Source organism: Denticeps clupeoides, chromosome 15 (assembly GCF_900700375.1).
Source record: "Denticeps clupeoides chromosome 15, fDenClu1.1, whole genome shotgun sequence".
NCBI classification, from domain to species: domain Eukaryota; kingdom Metazoa; phylum Chordata; class Actinopteri; order Clupeiformes; family Denticipitidae; genus Denticeps; species Denticeps clupeoides.
In genome coordinates, this window is record NC_041721.1 from 11,556,092 (window position 1) to 11,576,097 (window position 20,006).

The 20,006-nt window shown below is 42.8% G+C and overlaps 1 protein-coding gene across 3 annotated transcripts in view; it reads left to right on the plus strand.

Moving 5' to 3' along the window:
• phf21b (PHD finger protein 21B) overlaps nucleotides 1–18,409 on the plus strand; it is a 63,730-nt gene extending 45,321 nt beyond the window's left edge. For all 3 annotated transcript variants that reach the window (XM_028955306.1, XM_028955308.1, XM_028955307.1), the window contains 12 exons: nucleotides 408–665; nucleotides 9,922–10,014; nucleotides 11,691–12,053; nucleotides 13,433–13,570; nucleotides 13,722–13,773; nucleotides 14,051–14,127; nucleotides 14,425–14,479; nucleotides 15,298–15,320; nucleotides 16,411–16,569; nucleotides 16,712–16,778; nucleotides 16,862–16,965; nucleotides 17,165–18,409. In XM_028955306.1, coding sequence (XP_028811139.1) covers nucleotides 408–665; nucleotides 9,922–10,014; nucleotides 11,691–12,053; nucleotides 13,433–13,570; nucleotides 13,722–13,773; nucleotides 14,051–14,127; nucleotides 14,425–14,479; nucleotides 15,298–15,320; nucleotides 16,411–16,569; nucleotides 16,712–16,778; nucleotides 16,862–16,965; nucleotides 17,165–17,434 — 1,659 coding nt within the window. In that variant the 3' untranslated portion in view covers nucleotides 17,435–18,409. The remainder of the gene's footprint in view (nucleotides 1–407; nucleotides 666–9,921; nucleotides 10,015–11,690; nucleotides 12,054–13,432; nucleotides 13,571–13,721; nucleotides 13,774–14,050; nucleotides 14,128–14,424; nucleotides 14,480–15,297; nucleotides 15,321–16,410; nucleotides 16,570–16,711; nucleotides 16,779–16,861; nucleotides 16,966–17,164) is intronic.
• Nucleotides 18,410–20,006: the final 1,597 nt, after the last annotated feature.

Here is a 20,006-nt window from a genome sequence, read left to right on the forward strand (position 1 = left end):
GTCACAAGCATTCCATGTTTTCTTTCATCCAGAGTCACTATCAGCCTACAACCTTCACATTTCAAGTGAACGAGCAGGCTGGGGGGTGCAAGGAAACATGAACAGCATGAAAAAAACCACCCAGGCATCCTCTGGATGTTGATTACCACTCTTCACAAGAACGTGCATTCGCTCACATCGCATGTGCTGTGAAATTGCTTTTTAGAGAACATGAAGCATTCACATTTTCATAATACATCAAAGATGGACGGATAGTAAATGGTATTGTCCTTATCATAAAACATTGAATTGTAAACACAAACACCGTAAACACTCACCAAAAAAGTTCATTATGCAATATAGTACGTTATATGTTTTTTTTAATGTAAATGTATAGCTGTTTAATTTGCTCTTTCTTTCTGTTACAGAAGCTGGCTGTAAGAAGTTGTCCTGTGGGGCCGGCCAAGCCTCTCTCCCTCATCAAGCCTACCAGTCAGACCATAGCCATCTCCGTGGTGCCGGCAAAGGCACCCGTTTCTATGGTGACCGCGCACATTAATGGACAAAAGGTGGCGGGCTCAGAGTCACTGCAGACGTCCCCCATCAACCTCCAAACTGCAAACAGAGTGACGGGGAGCGGCATCCACCCGTTCAGCCGGAGAGTAGGAGATCTGCCGCACTCACAGGTAGGAATTACAAAGCTAAAGGACACGCTGTAACACAACTACGCAACTCTTCAGATGCGGCGCGTCCCCACCTACACAACACTGTGACTATACTGGTGACACAAAAAAAAGTCCTCTGCTGGAGCCTGTCAGCCACCCGGAGGTGCCTCCCTACAGCTGTACCAGAAATACACCTGATGCTAAACTTGCAGAAAATATGCATTCTTGTCATTTTAGGGGAATACCGGCATGTCACTGGTGCACTTAATTGTATTTTTTTTTTATATATATGTTCCTTTTAGGGTGTGTGTGTGTGTGTGTGTATATACACACACATATATAAACAAACTCTGAAAAGGGTACCTACAGTTGATATATATTAGTGAATTGCACTAATAGTATTAATAATGGTAGCATTGTCTCCGTGGGTTTGTTGGTTTAGAAACAAAATCTTGGAACTCCGTAATCATTAAATTTACCACTAACATGCTTGGTGTTATATATGTTATTTAGCTACAAAGATCCTTACACAAAATTTTGAACAATACTGTTAAGTAGGCAGAAGTGTTGACAGGAGTGTGACATGTTCACAAGGGGGAGGGATTAAATGGGCACACCTTAAAGCTCCACATTATACGAATAATGTTGAAAATTGCAAATCAAATTTCCTGAAAAGACGTTCGCTGAGCATAATTGCCTCTGCATTCACTTTACATTTTTCTAGGAAACATCCTTTACTTTTGAACTGGAAAGCAGGGGTTGAGATTCTCGCCTGTCACAATGCATAGCCAGTGTTCGATTAGTGTAATTGCCGGCCGACACACAGAGAGGACGTTGCAGCAGAAACCGCTGCCTTATTTATTTTCGATTCAGAAGATGGCCCATCAGTGGTTGACTTGTTACTTCTGAGAACGAAAGCAGAAAAAAAACAAGTTGATGTAGGAAAGTCTTATCATTGTGTCACTGGAGGCTGTGGTTTGGCCTCTTCACACTCCAAACCCCCACTGCCTCCCTCTCGCAAGTCTTTTCAGACTCCTGCTTTTCGCAAGGAGCCCTGCGTTTTGTGTGTGTGTGTGTGTGTGTGTGTGTGTGTGAGAGGGACACAGGGTCAGGCAGCGGGATTGTTTTAGTGCTCTTTATGACTGCATTGTTTTGTCACGAGGGCTGAAAGAGGAGGGGTGGGTGGGGTAGCGGTTTGGGGGGGGTGGGTGTGCTCCTTTTACACCATCTTCTCTCCCCAGCTGCCCGGACTCATTGTTAGTTCATAAAAAAAGGGTCTAGAAGAGAGGTCTGCATTGTTTTCCAAACCAGAGCAATTGCTTTGCTGGCCAATGAAACAGCAGGGCCGGAACGGGGAGAGCAGTGGGAGGCCATTTTGTTTGTCTGTAAGAGAGTATTTCGGGTGGGCTAGCGAGTAAATCGGCAGGTTGTCCGGACCACCTGGCCACTAATTTAAGGATCGATAATGAAGAGTAATTGGATTTTGGTGCTGTATGGGCTGAACGCTTTTGCAGCATTGTTTCAGTGCAGTTGGACACTGTGCGTGAAGCAGTTCAGGCCATAAACAACAAAAATAGAGAGAAAAAATTAAATATGTGTATTACATGGTATGTTGGTATGTTCTGGATTTATAGATGTATTGTAACCAGGACATGTAATAAATTATTACCGTATGATTATATATGGTCGAACCTGGTTTGAGAGAGTAGATGGAAATATGACTGTAGATTCCATTGATATGTCTTGAATGTCTTGAAGCTGAAAGGAAGACTACACATCCTGCAACATGTCTGCACATAAACAATTCCACCTTCCCAGCCTGCAGCCCTTCAGGAGAAGACGTGAGATTTCATAACAATAACTCGAAATATCTTCTCTCAGTAGCAGATTTCAATCACAGACGTCCATGTATAGTTTCTCTAATCAAGTCACTTTTTAATATTCAATATTTTTTTATTGAATTAAATTAGTCTCTGGATCACATTTGCCAAGTTAACAAACGCTAGCTTGTGTGCAAAGGAAGATGAGTAATGTCTACACAGCGCTTGACTGCAGAAGTGCTGTTCAAAAGATCCTTTGCCTGAGGTAATTATGCCTGAAGACGTGATTTCCAGCTTTCCAGGGCCTTACTATAGAGGCTTTAATTTCACCTGATTAAGACTAGTTTAAAATAGTTAGGGGTCATGCTCAGGTTACAACACATATGCCAGGTAGAAAAATGGCAGAATGTTTCCCATTATGTTCTAAACCCAAATCCGTAATGTGAAGCACGGATGGGATTGTTAAAGTCAAATGGAAAGATATTCTGACCCAAATTGGGATTAAGCCTGTAGCAAAATGAAGCTAGAGTGATTGAGTCTGAATTTAATCCTCGTGCCTTTGATTTAATCTTAGATTATATTCAATTTGTGCTTTTAGAAATGGAGTTCAGAGCCACTGCAGCACTATTTTCTCCAAATGTAAGTGGCAATGATAACTTTCTGTATGGAACGCGAAGGACTCCTGGAGACACACGGTGCGCCGCCTTTAATAGCAGTCCTACCTTGGAAAGTTTCTATCCTTATCCTGACTCTTTCTGCAGTCATCTTCATCCTCTCCAAAGTACGACGAAGGTTATCGCTTTATACTGCCTGTCAGCCTCGTCAGGAGAAGAAGAATCACGTGCAGTAAGTTAACTCGGAAAGGTCAAGCTGTGCTTAGGTGACGAGTATTAAAGTCTTCTTTTAATTTGGATTGCCTTTTAATTCATATCACTTCTCTAATTGATGGAGCTGATTGGCTCACTGTCATCTTGCCTATTAAAAATATAGCGGAGTGGGCATGGGAATATCTGAGCGTTTGGACGTTAATTGGACGTATACCTTGATCCCCTGACAGCATGGAGTGCAACATCAGTGCGTCCTATGGAGAGGTATGGGGAGCTCTCTTGAGAAAGTAGATGAAAATGGGTGCTACAGACCCTGTGACACACACATACCACGACTCAACAGGCACGCACTAGACGGGTAGCGCAGAGGCTAATTGAATTGCATAGCGCCAACGTGCGTGCCAAAGGGACTTGTCCCCTGACGGCTCTTTTTATATTCTCATACGGCAAATGGCTGGCGGGCATGTACCGAAAAACTGCAACCGGCGTGGAGGTGAAGGGGCCGACCAACGGCGCATAGTGCCTTGTTCAACATGAACCTAATTGGAGTGTTTACCAAACCCTGTAACGTATAAGATAAGTTCAGAGCCCATTTTATGTGGCGACTGGGGGTTTCACCACCACATAAACAAAAAGGCCTCGTAAGACATGATTTGGCCATTACCACAGCCAGACACACCGAGACAAGAGAGTGTATTTGCATCACCACATTAAATTGAAGCCAGTATTTTAATGGTTTGGTGCTTTGCCCCTAATGTCACTTTAAAAAGTTAATTCCTTTTGAATAAAACCAGGAGAGGATGAGGTTTAAATAAACATGTGCTTAGTAATAAATGGTCGCTTATATCGCCCCCTGGTGGAGAGTGGCTGGAAAAGACCTGTAAGAGTCCTGTAGGAGAAAACAAAATTATTTATGGATTCATTTATTTGCTTACTCACACCAGTAAGTAAGTAATAGCAGTTTTTAATATGAGCCATAGATCTGTCCCTTGGCTGTACATTGTACCGCTTTGAAGCCTTGTCACATGCAGAGAGGTTTTCAGTGTGCTGGGCCAGGGACAAAAACACAATTAAAGTGGGCAACTGCCCAAAGGCCGCGATTAGCACAAACAATGCCCCCGTCATGCCCTGCAATTAGAGCGTGCCCAGGAAGCAATGCCCCGGCTGCGCGTGTGAACAAGCCTCCTCCCTGCACTGGCCATTTCTGTAAGACGCCACTCGGGCACAGGCTCAGAAGGGGGCAGAGAGTGCCGAGGTGCACACTGCGAGCGAACGAACCTTTCCTCCAAACACGCAAGGGCGTCCGCTGGTGTGTAAACAGGAGTCGTGAACTTAGCCGAAGGTTGTCATGGCAGCCTGGCGGCGTGTGCCGATAACGTACACTGTCATACCTGTTCCTGTGCACATCAGCAGGAGGCATCAGTCGAAAATTTGGTCTGAAAGTGAAAATGAACCGATTCTGACTGACGCATATTTTGACTGATGGAATTTGAACGTCATCTTAGATCACTCGCTCTGCTCTTTGTCACAATTTTTTCACACGGGTGTGTGACAGGTGTATTTTCACAGCCTTCCTCTGATGATGTGTCGGCACGCCACCATTGTCATTCCGATCGAGGACGTCACACTGAGTCTTTCTACAGTTCTACAAATAAACAAGTGTGCGTGTGTGTGTGTGTGTGTGTGTGTGTGTGTGTGTGTGTGGGGGGGGGGGTTATGTGTGTCTGTTGCAGATCCCGCTCTCCCCCTGCTGTGTGCGCACCTCCCTCCTCCAGTGAGTAACAGTGATGACATGCCAAATAATAACAAACACAGCAACACGGCCGGGGACAAACAGCAGGCTGCGCTGCTCTCCCCGGGCCGATCGCGGCGCCCATTTAGTCCCGTCTGCTGACTGTACGCTGCGCCCAATGCGCCACAACATTTATGCCTTCAGAAACCAAAAGGAAAACCATCTGCTTCAACATCGAACCCTACTCTTCTCTCTCTCTTTTTTTATATGAAGAAAGATTTTAACTTAAACAGTGGGCCTGAACCTTATCATTTTGTTCCGACGTTAGACTTCCATTTAGGCCAGACCTGCTTTGTGATCCAGAGGCTTTAACAGTTATTATAGGGCCATTGAATAAAATATAAAAAACACAAGTTGCTTTGGCTAAGGCCATTGATGCAATCAGTGGTTGATTTAAAACAGTACTGTGTAAGTGCTATGTGCCTTAAAATATCCCTTTCAAAACCACTAAGGGCACACTGACCATCCAGGACTACATTACCCACAATGCCTTGCACGGCTTACTTGTCATTTCTTTGTGTAAAACAATTTAGTTGTGATTGTTTTCGCTTGTGAGCAAACGCGCAGCTGTACAGTCTCCCACACGGGAGTCTCAAAGTGGGATTTGTAAAAAAGGGAATTACACAAAAGGGAAGCCTGGGCGCACCAAATATTAACACCAAATATTATTTATTACCTAGTGTCTGCAGCAGCAGAAAGGAAGACAGAAAAAATCTTCTGGGTGTGTGAATGTGATTATGGGGGATTATGGGTGTGTGAATGTGATTCAGACCAGGTTAGTTACTTCATGTTGCAAGGGGCTTTTACATAAACAGCTGCCTTTTGAAGCAAAGTAAAGAAAAGTAGAAAAACAAGCCCAGTCCGCTCAGCTCGGTTCTGACAGCATTGGAAAAAAAAAACCCCACCCGCACACGGCGAGGGATAATTGAAGCGTGTTCTGTTGTTCCCTTTTCCTTCTCCTGTCAGCTTTACAGCAGGCCTCTGGGTCGTGCCAGGTGTTTGTGTTTGTGGGAGAGCCTGGATTTGTCTGCAGTGCCCACTTTTGCTGTAGAGCTAAAGCAGCAGCATGTCTCTGTGGGTCGGAGACAAAGTTGCGGGGAGGGGTTTCATGTCTTTTAGAGGACATGCTCACAGAGGATAATCTGCTCACTGGTTTTTCTTTTTTTTTGTCTTCCCTTTGTCTTCCTTTCTCTTTGCATCTCATTTTGTTGAAGAAATGAAAGGGGGAAAGGAGAGCAGAGGTTGTTGTGTGCGTCCGTACTTGGTTTTTTGGGGGAAGAAGGGGCAGCAATTACGAAAATGAATGCCCTCGTGGTGTGAAAATTTTCATCTCGGCTGTTGCCATGGGAACAGTCCTCAATCTCCCACTCCCCACTCACCCAGCCCGCCGTCCTCAGCTCTCGGTAGCACAACGGAACGAAGGGATTTTTATGGCAGGAATAAAAGGCTGATTGGGCTTGGCTTTGAAAGCAAGGGGGCTCAAAACTTCACCCCAGGTTTCTCACAAATCTTGAGCAAAAACACGTCTCAGACAACGGGAACAATATACAGCGGCAATGTCACCTCCACCACGGCTATACATACTCAACATATATAATTATAACCATTTTCCCACATTGTCTGTAGACTGTTTCAGTTTCTTTATGGTCATTCAATAGGACGTCCACTGACCTGTAATGTCTTACAGTGTTATGCTGCTAGTAATATGAACAGTGCATTATATTACACCGTACATGAAGCATAAGCTGTCACATTGTGCTGCAGTTACACCATAAATAAATGCCCCGGTGCGAGCGAAGAGGGGGGGGGCTCTTGTTCGACCTTGGCATTTATAGGTCGGGTATCGCTCCTCACCAGTGTCTGTATGAAAAAGCCATTCATACTTCACCTCCAGCTGGGCTGTTCAGAGCGACTGTCAGCCTGACAGTGGCGCGCTATGAAATAAGTATTCTTTATGAAATGGAGTGTCACAGCGTCTCAGGCACGTATCCAGTTGCCTTCTGGGGGGCGGGGCGGGCTATTTGCAGCAGTCCCACTTCATCCTGCTGGGGCTGGTGCGCATCTCGCATCTTGCATAGGTGCTTTTTTTTCTTTTTGAAGACCTTCTTCCAATCAAAACCAGATCCTGTTGATTAGTGTTGTTTTAATCGGGGGGGAGGGGGTGGGGGGGATTACCACAAACATCAAAGCTTTACCGCAGTTATATGAGACACTGTTGGTGGTGAAAAACATGCTGTTCTGTCTTTTTTTTTCCTCTTCTCTTTTTTTCTTTTGGGAGAAGAGCACCGTGCTGAACAATAAAAAACACTGTGATCTCTGCAGATGGAATAGTATGTGAAAGAAAGTGTTAACCCACGAAGCAGATGTAGGTGCTTTTGATTGGTGCACAGTTTTGCACTCTAAAGACAAAAGGCACCATGGACGCTATTTCGGAGGCCTGAGTTAAGACTTTGCACATTAAATGTGTTCATGAATGTGAGATTCGCTACACCACTCGTGCTGGGGCTGCGGAGCAGGGAGAGGTGTAGCGGTATACGGGAGAATCAAAGAGTGGGTGAGTATAACGCTCTTTACTCTATGACCGTATATCAGCCGAAGCCAAACACCACCGGTGTATATGGTCACGTGCGCACAGAACGCGTTGAAAGGAATGAGGAAGTGAGGTGAAAGGGGTCAGGCTTACTTTTTTGGAGGTTGAGGTGAGGTGAGGTGTGGTGAGATGGGAGCCGAGTGGAGCATGTATAAAAACAGCTTCAATGACTGATCAATGACCTGTTCCACGCTGATTTAATTTAACGTCACCCACTTCCGGGTTTCTGCCCACAACCAGGGTTACGTGACACTTTGCGGTTCTTATTAATGTAAATACTGAGGACATACTTGACTGTATATTAGCGAACAAACCCCATGCATAATGCCAGTTATATCACATTTAAAACCAGGCTTCGTAAGATATAATATTAGGAGAAGTTATTGTATCTCAGAATAAGGCACTTTACTCTGTGTTGCTCGAGGGTGAGTGACCTGTGATTAGTGAATAAAATAGGAATATGAATATGCTAATGAATAAACGCCTGGCTCATTAATAGATATGTATCGGTGTAAAATGGAGGGAGGGGGGACGGGGCTCCTATGTTCCTGATTCATTTCTCACCGTCTCCCGTTCGTACTCCACTGGGACCTACTTTCGAGTTTCCATAGATCATTACTCACAGTGCAGGGGAACCCATTAGTGACAGAGTGACAGAGAAAACTGTGTCAGAGTTGGTGAGATGTTTCCGAATCGCTCTGCCAGCCAAAAATTTGCGAGTACGCTGAGTCAGTGCCAGGTCTGCCACTTACTGAGTGTTTTATCGGGGCATACCTCCTCCGGCCCCACCCTGTGCTGTAAAAGTCTCTGTAGCACTACTACCTACCCCATAATTATCCCACTTTAGCATTAGATCCTGAATAAACTGCGGGATAATAACTGTAACCGGGGAGAGCAGAGACATTACTTATTAGCACAAAAGCACTGTTCTAAATCTTTCCAAACCAAACCAAATAACAAGCAGTGTCCTTAAGTCTATGCGGGCATGCTAATTATATCGTGTTTCAACCCCCTAGGTGGCTCTGGATGGAAATGAAAACAACCAAAAGGTTAATATCAGATGGCAGAGCACCGCTGCTTCGCTCGCAGACTGTAAAATCAGTCTGGCTGCCACAAGATCCGAAGATAAAAGGATGCTGTGTCTTCAAAAGAACATTTGAAAGCCCCCCAATAAGCATAAGGTCTATGCAGCTATGGATCAGGCCCTGTTTATACTTTCATTTTTTTAATTGAAGTGTTCTGCCTACTGATATAGATTTTGCCTGACCCAACTACACAAAACAGGCAACAAATCGCTGCAGTCAGAGCAGTGCCTAAATGTTTGCCGGCAACAAATAAACCCGGAGGTTAGAGTTTAACGTTTCCGCTCGAGCCTCGGCTTTCCTCCTGTCATCAGCGCCTGCTGATGCCGGATGCATTAACTTCAGTGTAGCGTCACCGGGCCGGCCTTTCTCACCCTGCAGATGATGGAAGGCGAAGGTGTGCGCGGGTCGAGCAGTAAAACGGTTTTTCATTATAATTCAGATGTGATGATCACCCAATGACGCATTTCAGTGATGTGTATTCGAGTTCATATATTCATTTACAAACCGATAAACCTGCATTTGCAAAACCATATATATACGACTTTTTTCAATTTTATGAAACTTCTTTTGCAATTCCTTCCAAGAGACCCTGACAATGCTCAAAAGTAGCGCAATGTTGTTAAATCAAACTCTCGAACATCAGTTGATGTGATTGGCTGTAAACTCTGGGGACATTTGATTGGTTACCTTTTGAAAAAACACATTTGTGAATCGAGCACAATTCATTAGCATTTTTACATTTACAGCATTTATCAGACGCCCTTATCCAGAGCGACTTACAACCAGTAGTTACAGGGACAGTCCCCCTGGAGCAACTTTGGGTTAAGTGTCTTGCTCAGGTACACGATGGTAGTAAGTGGGATTTGATCCTGGGTCTTCTGGTTCATAGGCGAGTGTGTTACCCACTAGACTACCACAAATATATTCACAATTCACAAATATGTATGGTAGTTTGAAATCAGGTTTATTGGTTTGTGGATAATGTTGTGAATGGTATTACATTTATTTGTGAGTCATAAATTATATTTGTGAATCTTGTTACATTTGTTGCTGAATCAAGAAATATATTTGTGAATGGTGTTAATGGTGATATTTATTTGTGAATTTTGAATCTCCATACATATATGCTAAATCCACTGTGTTTCTCTCTCTTTGTGTCTCAGATGCTGGGAACCCTCACTGCTGTGCCCATCAAGGTGCCTCAGGTCAGCTCTCTACACCGGCTGGCAGGGCAGGCACCCACTGTGCTACCTCAGGTATACACCCATATATCCTCTATGCGCACAAAGGTCTGAAATGAACCAATCCCCAAACAAGAAGTTAATAAATCCCAGGCTTACTGCTCTATGCATAAAAATAAAGAAGTATTCAGATTGAATAAAACAGTTTTTTGAAAAATTGTTGGGAAGTAACGGGAGTGGTCACTGAATGAGTATGAAAATATGAGATTTTAGTGTTCATCACCAGCATCAAAACACAGAATATCTTTTTGAGGAGTGGAGAATTCTAGGGTGGGCGGTGAGCTCAGCGAGTGCCCTGTGGCTTAAATTGGATAAACATGGTTGCTGACCATCACATCACAGCAACAAGGGAGATTCAGAGAGTCGTGCCACTGCCAAAGCGGGCAGATTATCCGACAGATCACCCAGCTAATAATTCTTTAAGACTTTGGTCCAGAGGCTGTGCCGCTTCATTTGGGCTTTGGACTCAATTAATCCCTTTGCCCACTTGAGCTCTTGTCCTTTCATGGGACTCATTGGATCAAGGAAGAGTTTGTTTTTGGAGTGTACCGCTGGTTGCCTGGCTGTGTTGCATGCAGGGATTTTACACGACCACCAGGTAGCAGCAGAGACCCTGAAAAAAATGCATAGGACGCAGGCTCCCCGAGGCGAGACACAACAATGAGTCACAGACCAAACAGACGTTTCACCCTGGCATCAGAAACACAGCAATACATTATTAAGCAAATGGGATGACTTGTGTTTGTGCAAATGATGCAATGTGCTGAAGACCTGAGTCATCCATTAGGCCACAGCTCTTTGCAATGCATGTGATATGTGAAATTAGAAAAAAAAAAAAAGAATAAATATATAGCAAACCAATATTCACACCAGAACACTCTCAGTGTATCTCATAGGAATAATTGGTGGAGGGCTCAGGAAGAAAATTCCTCAGATGGACCAATAGGAATCATGGTCTGACTATAGCTAATTATAGTTAATGTTGTCCCGTGTGCTCATGTGTAAATTCACTTATTTAATTGTAAAAAAAAGTAAAACTTTAAGATGGATTTTCAGAAATTCTGTTCTTCTTACAAATGCCAGTCTCTGTTACTGTTACTAGAGGGAGGGACTCTGTTCTAAAAGATAATACTTTCATTTTGTGTTGCCGGATGTCTTACATATCAGTGTTCCTGTAAACCTTATCCTGTGCCTTTGTGATTAATGATTTTTCAATTCACAGCCCAGTAATGTCACTTCTAGATTTCCCCTTTTCCTCTTTCCCACTCAGGCCTTGAATCAGGCCTTGCAGAGTAATATTTCTGCTGTATTTCTGTTTTTTTATTCATTTATTGAATACATTTATTTATGTATTATTTAACAGAATTATATTTTATGGACCAAAATGTATATGTACATAGGGTGGTAGTCTAGTGGGTAACACACTCACCTATGAACCAGAAGACCCAGGTTCAAATCCCACTTACTACCATTGTGTCCCTGAGCAAGACACTTAACCCTAAGTTGCTCCAGGGGGGGACTGTCCCCGTAACTACTGATTGTAAGTCGCTCTGGAGGGCGTCTGATAAATGCTGTAAATGTATATGTCATCCACTGGTCAGAAAGTACAGGCCAAATCCCAATCATTTGTTTTTTAGCAAAAAGACAAACTTACCGACTTTGTGTCATAATCTTTGTACTCTGCTCCACAGGTTAGGCCAAAGACCCTGATCCCAGACAGCCTTCCTCTCAGTCCATGTCAGGAGCAGCAGTCCAGCCAGCCTCTCAGCTTGTCCAGAGGCACAGCTGTGGTGAGCCCCCAGAGCCACGGCCCGGCGCTGCCCACTGCCAACAGCACCTTCAGCCCGGAGAGGCTGTCCAATGGTGGGCAGGGCGATGGATCATCCCCTCAGCAGCCCCCAGCTCCAGCCCCTATAACGGTTTCGGCATCCAGTGCTGGCCCGGGCGTGGCCTACGCCATCATCTCTGCTGCCTCACCGGCCGGAAACGGGATCATGCCTGGTGTCAGTGAAGCCGTTAAAGTGCAACCGTTGTTGTTCAGTGCTGATAGTAAGGTGAGAGTAAAGTTACGATTAGAACCTTCCCAAATTCCCTCACACCACCCCACTGCTACGCTCCCTCCACTGGCTCCTAGTAGCTGATTCAAAATACTGATGCTGGCCAAACAGAGCCAAACATGGGGTTTTACCATTCTACCTCACAGTTTTATTATACCTCACATTGCACCTCGTGTTCTCCAACCCTCCAGTACCCCCCCCAAACTACCTATGAAGGTACAAGGACGATGCTGACATAGACTCTTCTCTGTCTTGGCCCCTAGGTAGTGGAATGAACCTCATAAATTTAGTATGTTCATGCTAATAACGGAGGCTCAAGAATGGCTAGATTAAAATTGATGATGCATTGATCTGAAGAAAACTACACTACTGTTTGTGGGGAAAATTCTGAACTGCACCCCATTGGCCATTCTTGCAAAAGATTGGATGGTTTGACCTTGGTAGGTCCCATTTCCATCTGATGTTTTTTTGTCTCATCTGGCTATAGGTGAGGCATGCCCAGAGGTTAAGAAGGAGTAATTCATATAGGAAAGATATGGGAAAAAAATTGACTTTGAAGATTTGCGAGGCTCATTATTCAGTCATTGTGGGAAGGCCAGTGGTTTTTCAGGACTCATTCAACTCATTCATTTCTCATCATGGGTCAGATCCCACATGACGCGTTGACATGAAAACTATTAAAATGTGGCACACTATTAATCTTAATTTAATGCTGTACAAACGATTCATCCTTATGCCTTAGGTCTGTATAGGAAGTTGCAAAAAAAAATACAGTACAGGCCAAAAGTTTGGACACACCTTCTTATTCAATGTGTATTCTTTATTTTCATGACTATTTACATTGGCAGATTCTCACTGAAGGCATCAAAACTATGAATGAACACATGTGGAGTTATGTACTTAACAAAAAAAGGTGAAATAACTGAAAACATGTTTTATATTCTAGTTTCTTTGCTCTGATTACTGCTTTGTACACTCTTGCCATTCTCTCGATGAGCTTCAAGAGGTCGTCACCTGAAATGCTTTTCCAACAGTCTTGAAGGAGTTCCCAGAGGTGTTTAGCACTTGTTGGCCCCTTTGCCATCCAGGTCTCCACTTTTTGTTAAGTACATAACTCCACATGTGTTCACTCATAGTTTTGATGCCTTCAGTGAGAATCTACCAATGTAAATAGTCATGAAAATAAAGAAAACACATTGAATGAGAAGGTGTATCCAAATCCATAAACTATAATGACCTATAGTGACATATCAATGTATCTAAAATATCTAAATACAATTCTCTATTGAAGTGATATAGCTATTTTTAGATGTAGACATATATAAAATACATAATTACAGCAATTAGCTGACTGCAGGCTTTGTATTTGTTTGCAGGTCATCATAATCCAGCCCCAGGTGCCCAGTAGCTCCCAGGAAAGCCCTGCACCTCAGACCAACAGCCCATCGCAGGAGTCCAGCCTCACCCCCTCATCACCAGCTAAGAAGAAGAAGAAGGAGGAGGAGGATCCAGAGGTGAGGTCGCCCCACCAAAAGGATGTGGAAAAAATAGTTCAAGTATATTTAGAATCATATTAACCAGAACACTCATAAAAGGAGATGGAAAAGAACAATGTTTGGATGCTGTGTAACCCTCTCTGATCCTGTATTATCTCACTTTTGCCAGAAAATTGCCTTCATGGTTGCTCTTGGCCTGGTCACCACAGAGCACTTGGAAGGTGAGTTGAAACCATCATTTGTGATGATATCAAGGCCACTGTGGCTGTGGTTGGTTAGTTTAGTTCCTATTACTTATACTTGTGGCAATAAAAAATATAATTCTTTCTAATGATATGATGTCTACAAAGTACAGAACATCCTGGCACAGAAAAAAAAGATCTGGGTTTTACCTTTTACCATACCAGTTTGGCCACACACCAACAGAACATAACTACATCACATTTTTAATTTGTTCTTAAAAGCAATATCTTAACTTTTCCCGCTTGCTGTTCGCAGAGATCCAGACCAAGAGACAGGAGAGGAAGAGGAGAAGCACAGCCAACCCGGCTTACAGTGGCCTGTTCGAGCCGGAGGTGAGTGGGAGTCCTCCAGACAGCAGAAGGAAGAGTGACAGACTTGCGTTCGGCAGCCTTATCTTTACCCTGCATTTACTGCTCTCTGGGCCAGGACACTGCCAGCACTCTGTGTGCCTAAAGGAAAAGAACAATGGAAGCAACAAACAAGAACAAGCCGTGATGTTGAGGGTTGAGCTGTCGGCACAGGCAGTGCCAGTGAAAGACGTTACAGGCTGTGCATTTGTGTTTTGTGTTGAAGTGGCAGAGTTAAACTCTCTCTTTATCTCCCCCCCTCCCCATTTCTTTGCCCTCCAGCGCAAACGCCTTGCGTCGAATTACCTGAATAACCCTCTCTTCCTGTCGGCAAGAGGTAATACATTCCCCGCTCCATCCGTACAACACAGCTGGCATAGAGGCTGCAAATTATGCATGAGCCATACAGACAGAGAGAGAGAGAGAGACTATTTGAACTCTGGCGTCAAACAAGAGATAAGAACATACGGACGTCCAACGTTCTCCACTTCCTAGTACAGTTAATGTATCCATGTAGTGCAGGCGCCAGCTTGATGCTGGAGTCTGTGACCTCCATATATCCTGAGCTGTAATCCGAGCCGTTGTTGGATAACGTATGTGGACCAGCGAGAATGCATGTTAATGCGAGATGTAAATGCTCACAAAAACATTGGAACATAACTCATTCACATTGAATCTGTCTTGTAGCAAGAATTTTTTTTTGCTTTTATATAGGCCTTAGTGGTCCCCAAATAGTGTATCTGAAGTCTCTTTCTGAACTGGTGCAGAATTGCAGCCACTTTGAGCCTGTCCCACAATGAGATTGCTCCAGGACATGCCTTTTCGGTGTCTTTAGGTTTAAATACTAATGAGGAGGAGAGATGCCTATTTTTTGCGTAAGGATGCATACTATTATCCAATTGCAAAATGGTACTTAATGGTATCCAGATACTGAAAACTGGTTAATTCAAGGTGTGAAAGGGGACAGCGAGGATTTAAGTGTCATAACCTGCTGCTTAAGCTGAGCCTCTTGTCTTCTGCATGGCTTTTTTCCCCTAACCTGCCCTCCACCAGCACACATACACATACAGTACAGACCCTACATCCCCTGTAACTACACTGTGTGAACCTCATGCAAGCGACTAACATGTTTTCTGCTCAATATTTGCACACCAGATGTCAAGGACCTGTGCTGGAAGGTACGTAGTTGCATGTGCTTTTGCTTTTGTGGTTAGACGTATCTAGAACTGTGGTTTGTCTTTCGCGTTTCAACACTTTTTGATAGAAGAGACAAAACTGCTCAGAACTCGAGGTGGCCTGCAGCAAAATGGCTGTACCCTTGATTCCTTTTTTTTTTGATGCTCACACTTTGTGCAGTAGGCCCGCCATCAGCGAGCGAGCGATGTAATGCAGCTCCAGAGGGATGGAAGATCTGACTCACCTTCCCAGAACTATAAAACTATGGTGTTTAAACTATGACTAGAAAAAATTAACTCTGTTTTAATGTAAGGTGAATTGCTTTAAGTGATTTTCTTCTAAGTCTGTTCTAATCACAGTCCGACAATTGTTTCATATTTATTGACATTAATAGTCTGTCAGTCTATATACACATACACACATATATTTACATATTAATGAAAGGAGTATTGGCCTGCATGGGGATTGTTTTCACATAAAGTTTCGTAATTTGCAAAAGAAACGGCCTATTGCTAGTTATATGTAGCTACAATACCTTTGCTGGTGTTTTTTTAATTAATTGTGACATCTGGAATTAAGCATCATAATGCACCTGCTCCTGTCATTAAAAAACTGAAAATAGATGTTCAGTTCTTTATTTCACAACCACTATGAAAGTCCTATGTCATATATGGCGCCTCTGAAATATCCCCCTAGATATTCATTTCTATAAACATTGTGTGACAGAAGTCGTTAGCGGCAACTCACATTGTGTTTTAATACCTCTGTCTACTGCCATGCAGGCCAATACTCCTTTCATTAACATATAAATACATGTAGGTATGTATGTGTGTGTGTGTGTGTGTGTGTGTGTGTGTGTGTGTGCATCACTATCTGCTCCTTTATCGCTATGGAAGGGCACCTGGAGGACAAGTTCATTAGTGCACGGCGCATTAGTACTGCAGCAGTTTTGGTCAATGATATCAAGATAATACAAGTTTATCACAGCCTTCTGATTATGCCTTCACGTGAATCAGTGAACGCTGAAACAAAATGCTGCATGCTTTGTGACTCATGAAGAGAAGATGGTTTAAGTGTGTGTTTGTGCAACAGGAGGAGCTGGAGCATGATGAACACTGCGCCGTGTGTAAGGAGGAGGGAGAGCTGCAGCCGTGTCACACCTGCACCCGCGCTTACCACCCCGACTGCCTCCACCCGCCACTCAAAACTCCGCCCAAGGGCATGTGGGTGTGTCCCAAGTGCCAGAAGAAGGTACAATACTAGCCAGGACATTTGATCACAGGAAACAAGTGCAACATACTCAAGTCAATTGATTAAAATGATTATTAGCTGTAATGTTAGCTTTGATAGTTAGAGAAAACTTGACATACATATTTCTAATTTGCTCCTCAAGGTACTGAACAAAGAGAACATGTCTTGGCCTCAGAACTTTGTCCAGTCATACATCACACACAAAGCAGGTAAGAGGCTGAAACCACACAGAACTTCCCTGTATAACCATGTGTGCCACAGGTGTCAGTGTGTGACACTGTTCTTTTTTTAGTGAGGGAGGAAGAGAAGAGGAAGCTGCAACGACGAAACAGTGAGCTAAAGACAGAGTGTGTCCACCTTCAGGAGCAAGACCAGAGACTCAGCAAATCACTCATGGTACTTTGACTCATCATGATCTAGGACCATATTCCTTTGTTTAATGTAGCTACTGCTTTAATGAAATGTTGTTACTGAGTTCTGAGTCTATAGTGCCAATTTATTTATTTTTTAGTTGTAGAAAATGTTCTGCTGTGGGATTACTTTTTTTGTGTGTGTGCTGTGGTAGCATGATCTGATTTGCATCCTTGTCCGACAGAAATGCATGGATCTGAAGGACAGGCTTTTGGGCCAACAAAGGGACACCCAGGCATCGCTGGAGCGCCTAAAGGCCCTGATCCGCCTCATCCAGGGAGACCAGATGATCCAGGTCACCATGACGGCGACCACCACCACCACCGGAGCCTCTTTGTTGACTCTGCCCTGGATCAAACCCACCAGCAGCACGTCCCCGTCCACCACTACATCACCCCCTACAGGCCCCTCTGTGCTTATGCAGAGTCTGCCTCAGTCACAGGGCAACAACTGACCACATGCAAGTTACGACACACACATACACACACACACACCATTGAAGTATATTGATGATGATGATGATGATGATGATGAGGACGAGACTGATATTTAATGTGGGTGGAATTTTTTTATTATTTAAAGAGGATGTTATGTGTAATGATGAAAAAAGTTCAACTCAAAAAATCATATCCTTCACTCAATTTATGACAAGTATTTTAAACCCAACACCTTCAGTGCTTATGAGATTTTTCTTAACCTATTATTTGGTAATTTATTATAGTTCTTGGCCTTAATGAATTTATGAGGAAAAAGTTCATCACAGTGCTGCCACAAGAGGAATATGTTCAATAAGTATTTTTTTGTGGCCAGAGACTTTTTTTTGTTTGTTAATTTTTTTAAGGGAAATTCTTCTACATATAGTGGGAGGGAATATTAGAGTAGTATTACTAATAAAAAAACACAGACATATGAGACAGGGAGGAGTGTACATTGCTATATCTGCGTAGATATTTGTATTTCTCATCCTCCTTTGAACAATATTCGCCATAAAAATTCAGGGGAACGTGGATGAGGGAAATGTTTTCATTGTGTATGTACTTATAAGCATACAAGCCTTCAAACATAAATAGAAAAACATAAAACAAACAAAAAAAACAGAGCATAACTTTTTTCAGTATTAATATAGTCGAAATAAAAAAAGAACAAAGTATTTAAGAAGACTACAGAATTTAGCATTTTTAGTGGAGAATTTAGTATTTTCATGCCGATGCCTGATGATGCGAGTTGTATTGGAGGGGAGGTTCGTGTATATAATGTTTTCATGTTAATGCAGGTTTATTTGTTTTTTTATTTTAATTCTCTTCCAAATTCTATATTCCATTCCCCCTCCCCCAGCCTCACACACCTCCATTCTCCAATATTCCTGTTTTCCCCATTGCACTGAAAAAAAAAAAGTCATTTTGAAGGCTCGTTGATGAGTTGTTGTGGGTGTGTGATCCTATCATGATGAACCCTCCCCCTTCCTTTCCACCAGTATGGAAAATATGCCAAAAAATGTTTTATACTGTGAGCTCCCATTTTCAGCCTTTCTGTCTTCAAGCTCTCCTACCTGTGTTCCTCTTTTTCACTTTAATGCTGTTACTTTTTTTATGTGACATTTTGTACAACTTGACATTATATTGCAAGTATGCAGCTTATTTCCCTCTTTTTTTTTTTATTAATTCTGCTAGACAATACAAATGAACACTGCCTCAAGATCAAACGTACAGAAATCCAGGGTTTTCTTTCTTATGACATTTTTAAAAAAAAATACATACACATTAACAGGAAAAAAAATACTTTTGGGTGGACAGATTTGTGCGTCGGCATCTTTGGTCAGTCTTCCGGCTGCGCTTTAGAGTTTAGGTGTTTATTCGCTCATTAATATCTGTTAATATTAGCACCTGCCGATTTAGAATAAATATATCACTTCATATCAAAGTACAGAGGTTATAGCATCTAGTACAAATATCAGGCCACAGTCACAATTCAGTTTTTTTTTTTTCTCTCCCCTCTGACCAATCTTTACTGGAATCAGTTGCTAAAATGTCCATCTAAGACCTTAACTGAGACCCAGAATTGAGAAGGACAGATCATATAAATTTTAAAGAATTTCATTTGAATCAACAAGCCCATCTCCTACCCATCCCGCATAAAGTTTTGTCCCCCCCCCAAAAAAAAAGCACAAAGATGACGGGAGGGGGGAAAAGTGCCACTGTAGCCGACCGATCCATCAAACTCACACAAGGGCTCTGAAACATTCTTGTCATATCATTTAACATTTGCCTTTTATTATGACAATGTTTCAAATGAACAAAAAACTTAAAATTATATCTTTGTGTTTTACATATTTCATTTCTGAACTGTTGACCCATGTTGTGGAACAGAGGAATAAGGAAATGGTGAAACGCTGACTGAATGTATGCTCCCTTCATGCATATCATCTGCTGCATCATAATATCGCCATGGTGAAGCCCACCGAACAGTCAGAGTGCAGCGGGCGAACGGCGACGGAACGAGACCATACCGAAGCTCAGTGAGAATAAGGGCAAGGCTAAAAGATAAAGAAAGAGAGGGAGAGAAGTAGTGAGCGAGCGAGCGAGAGAGAGAGACCACCCTTCACCCATCATTTCCCCCCTGAGGCATGTCCCAGCCTCCTTCACAGTCCCTGCATTTCCCCGAATCTTTTCCGGGAGAAACTGTGCAGTGCTTATACAGATCTATTTTAATACATTCAACACAAAGTTGAACAAAAAAAAAAAATAAAGTCTTTTTATATTATTTTATCAAGGAACAAAAGATAAAAGGGAGACAAAAATAATAATAAAAAAAAAACATTTTTATTGTTTGCCAATTATGCATTCTGACTTAGCTTGCAAATAATTGATGTGTCCTTTTTGCCATGAAGAAGCAGAGACAGGAGACAAAGATAAGACGCCACTGATGTTTAGATGGAAATGTCTTTGGACTGTTGGAGTAGTGTTTGTTTTATCTTATTTTTCTTCATTGTCATTAAAATAAGGGAACTGTCCAGTGGATAGTATGTA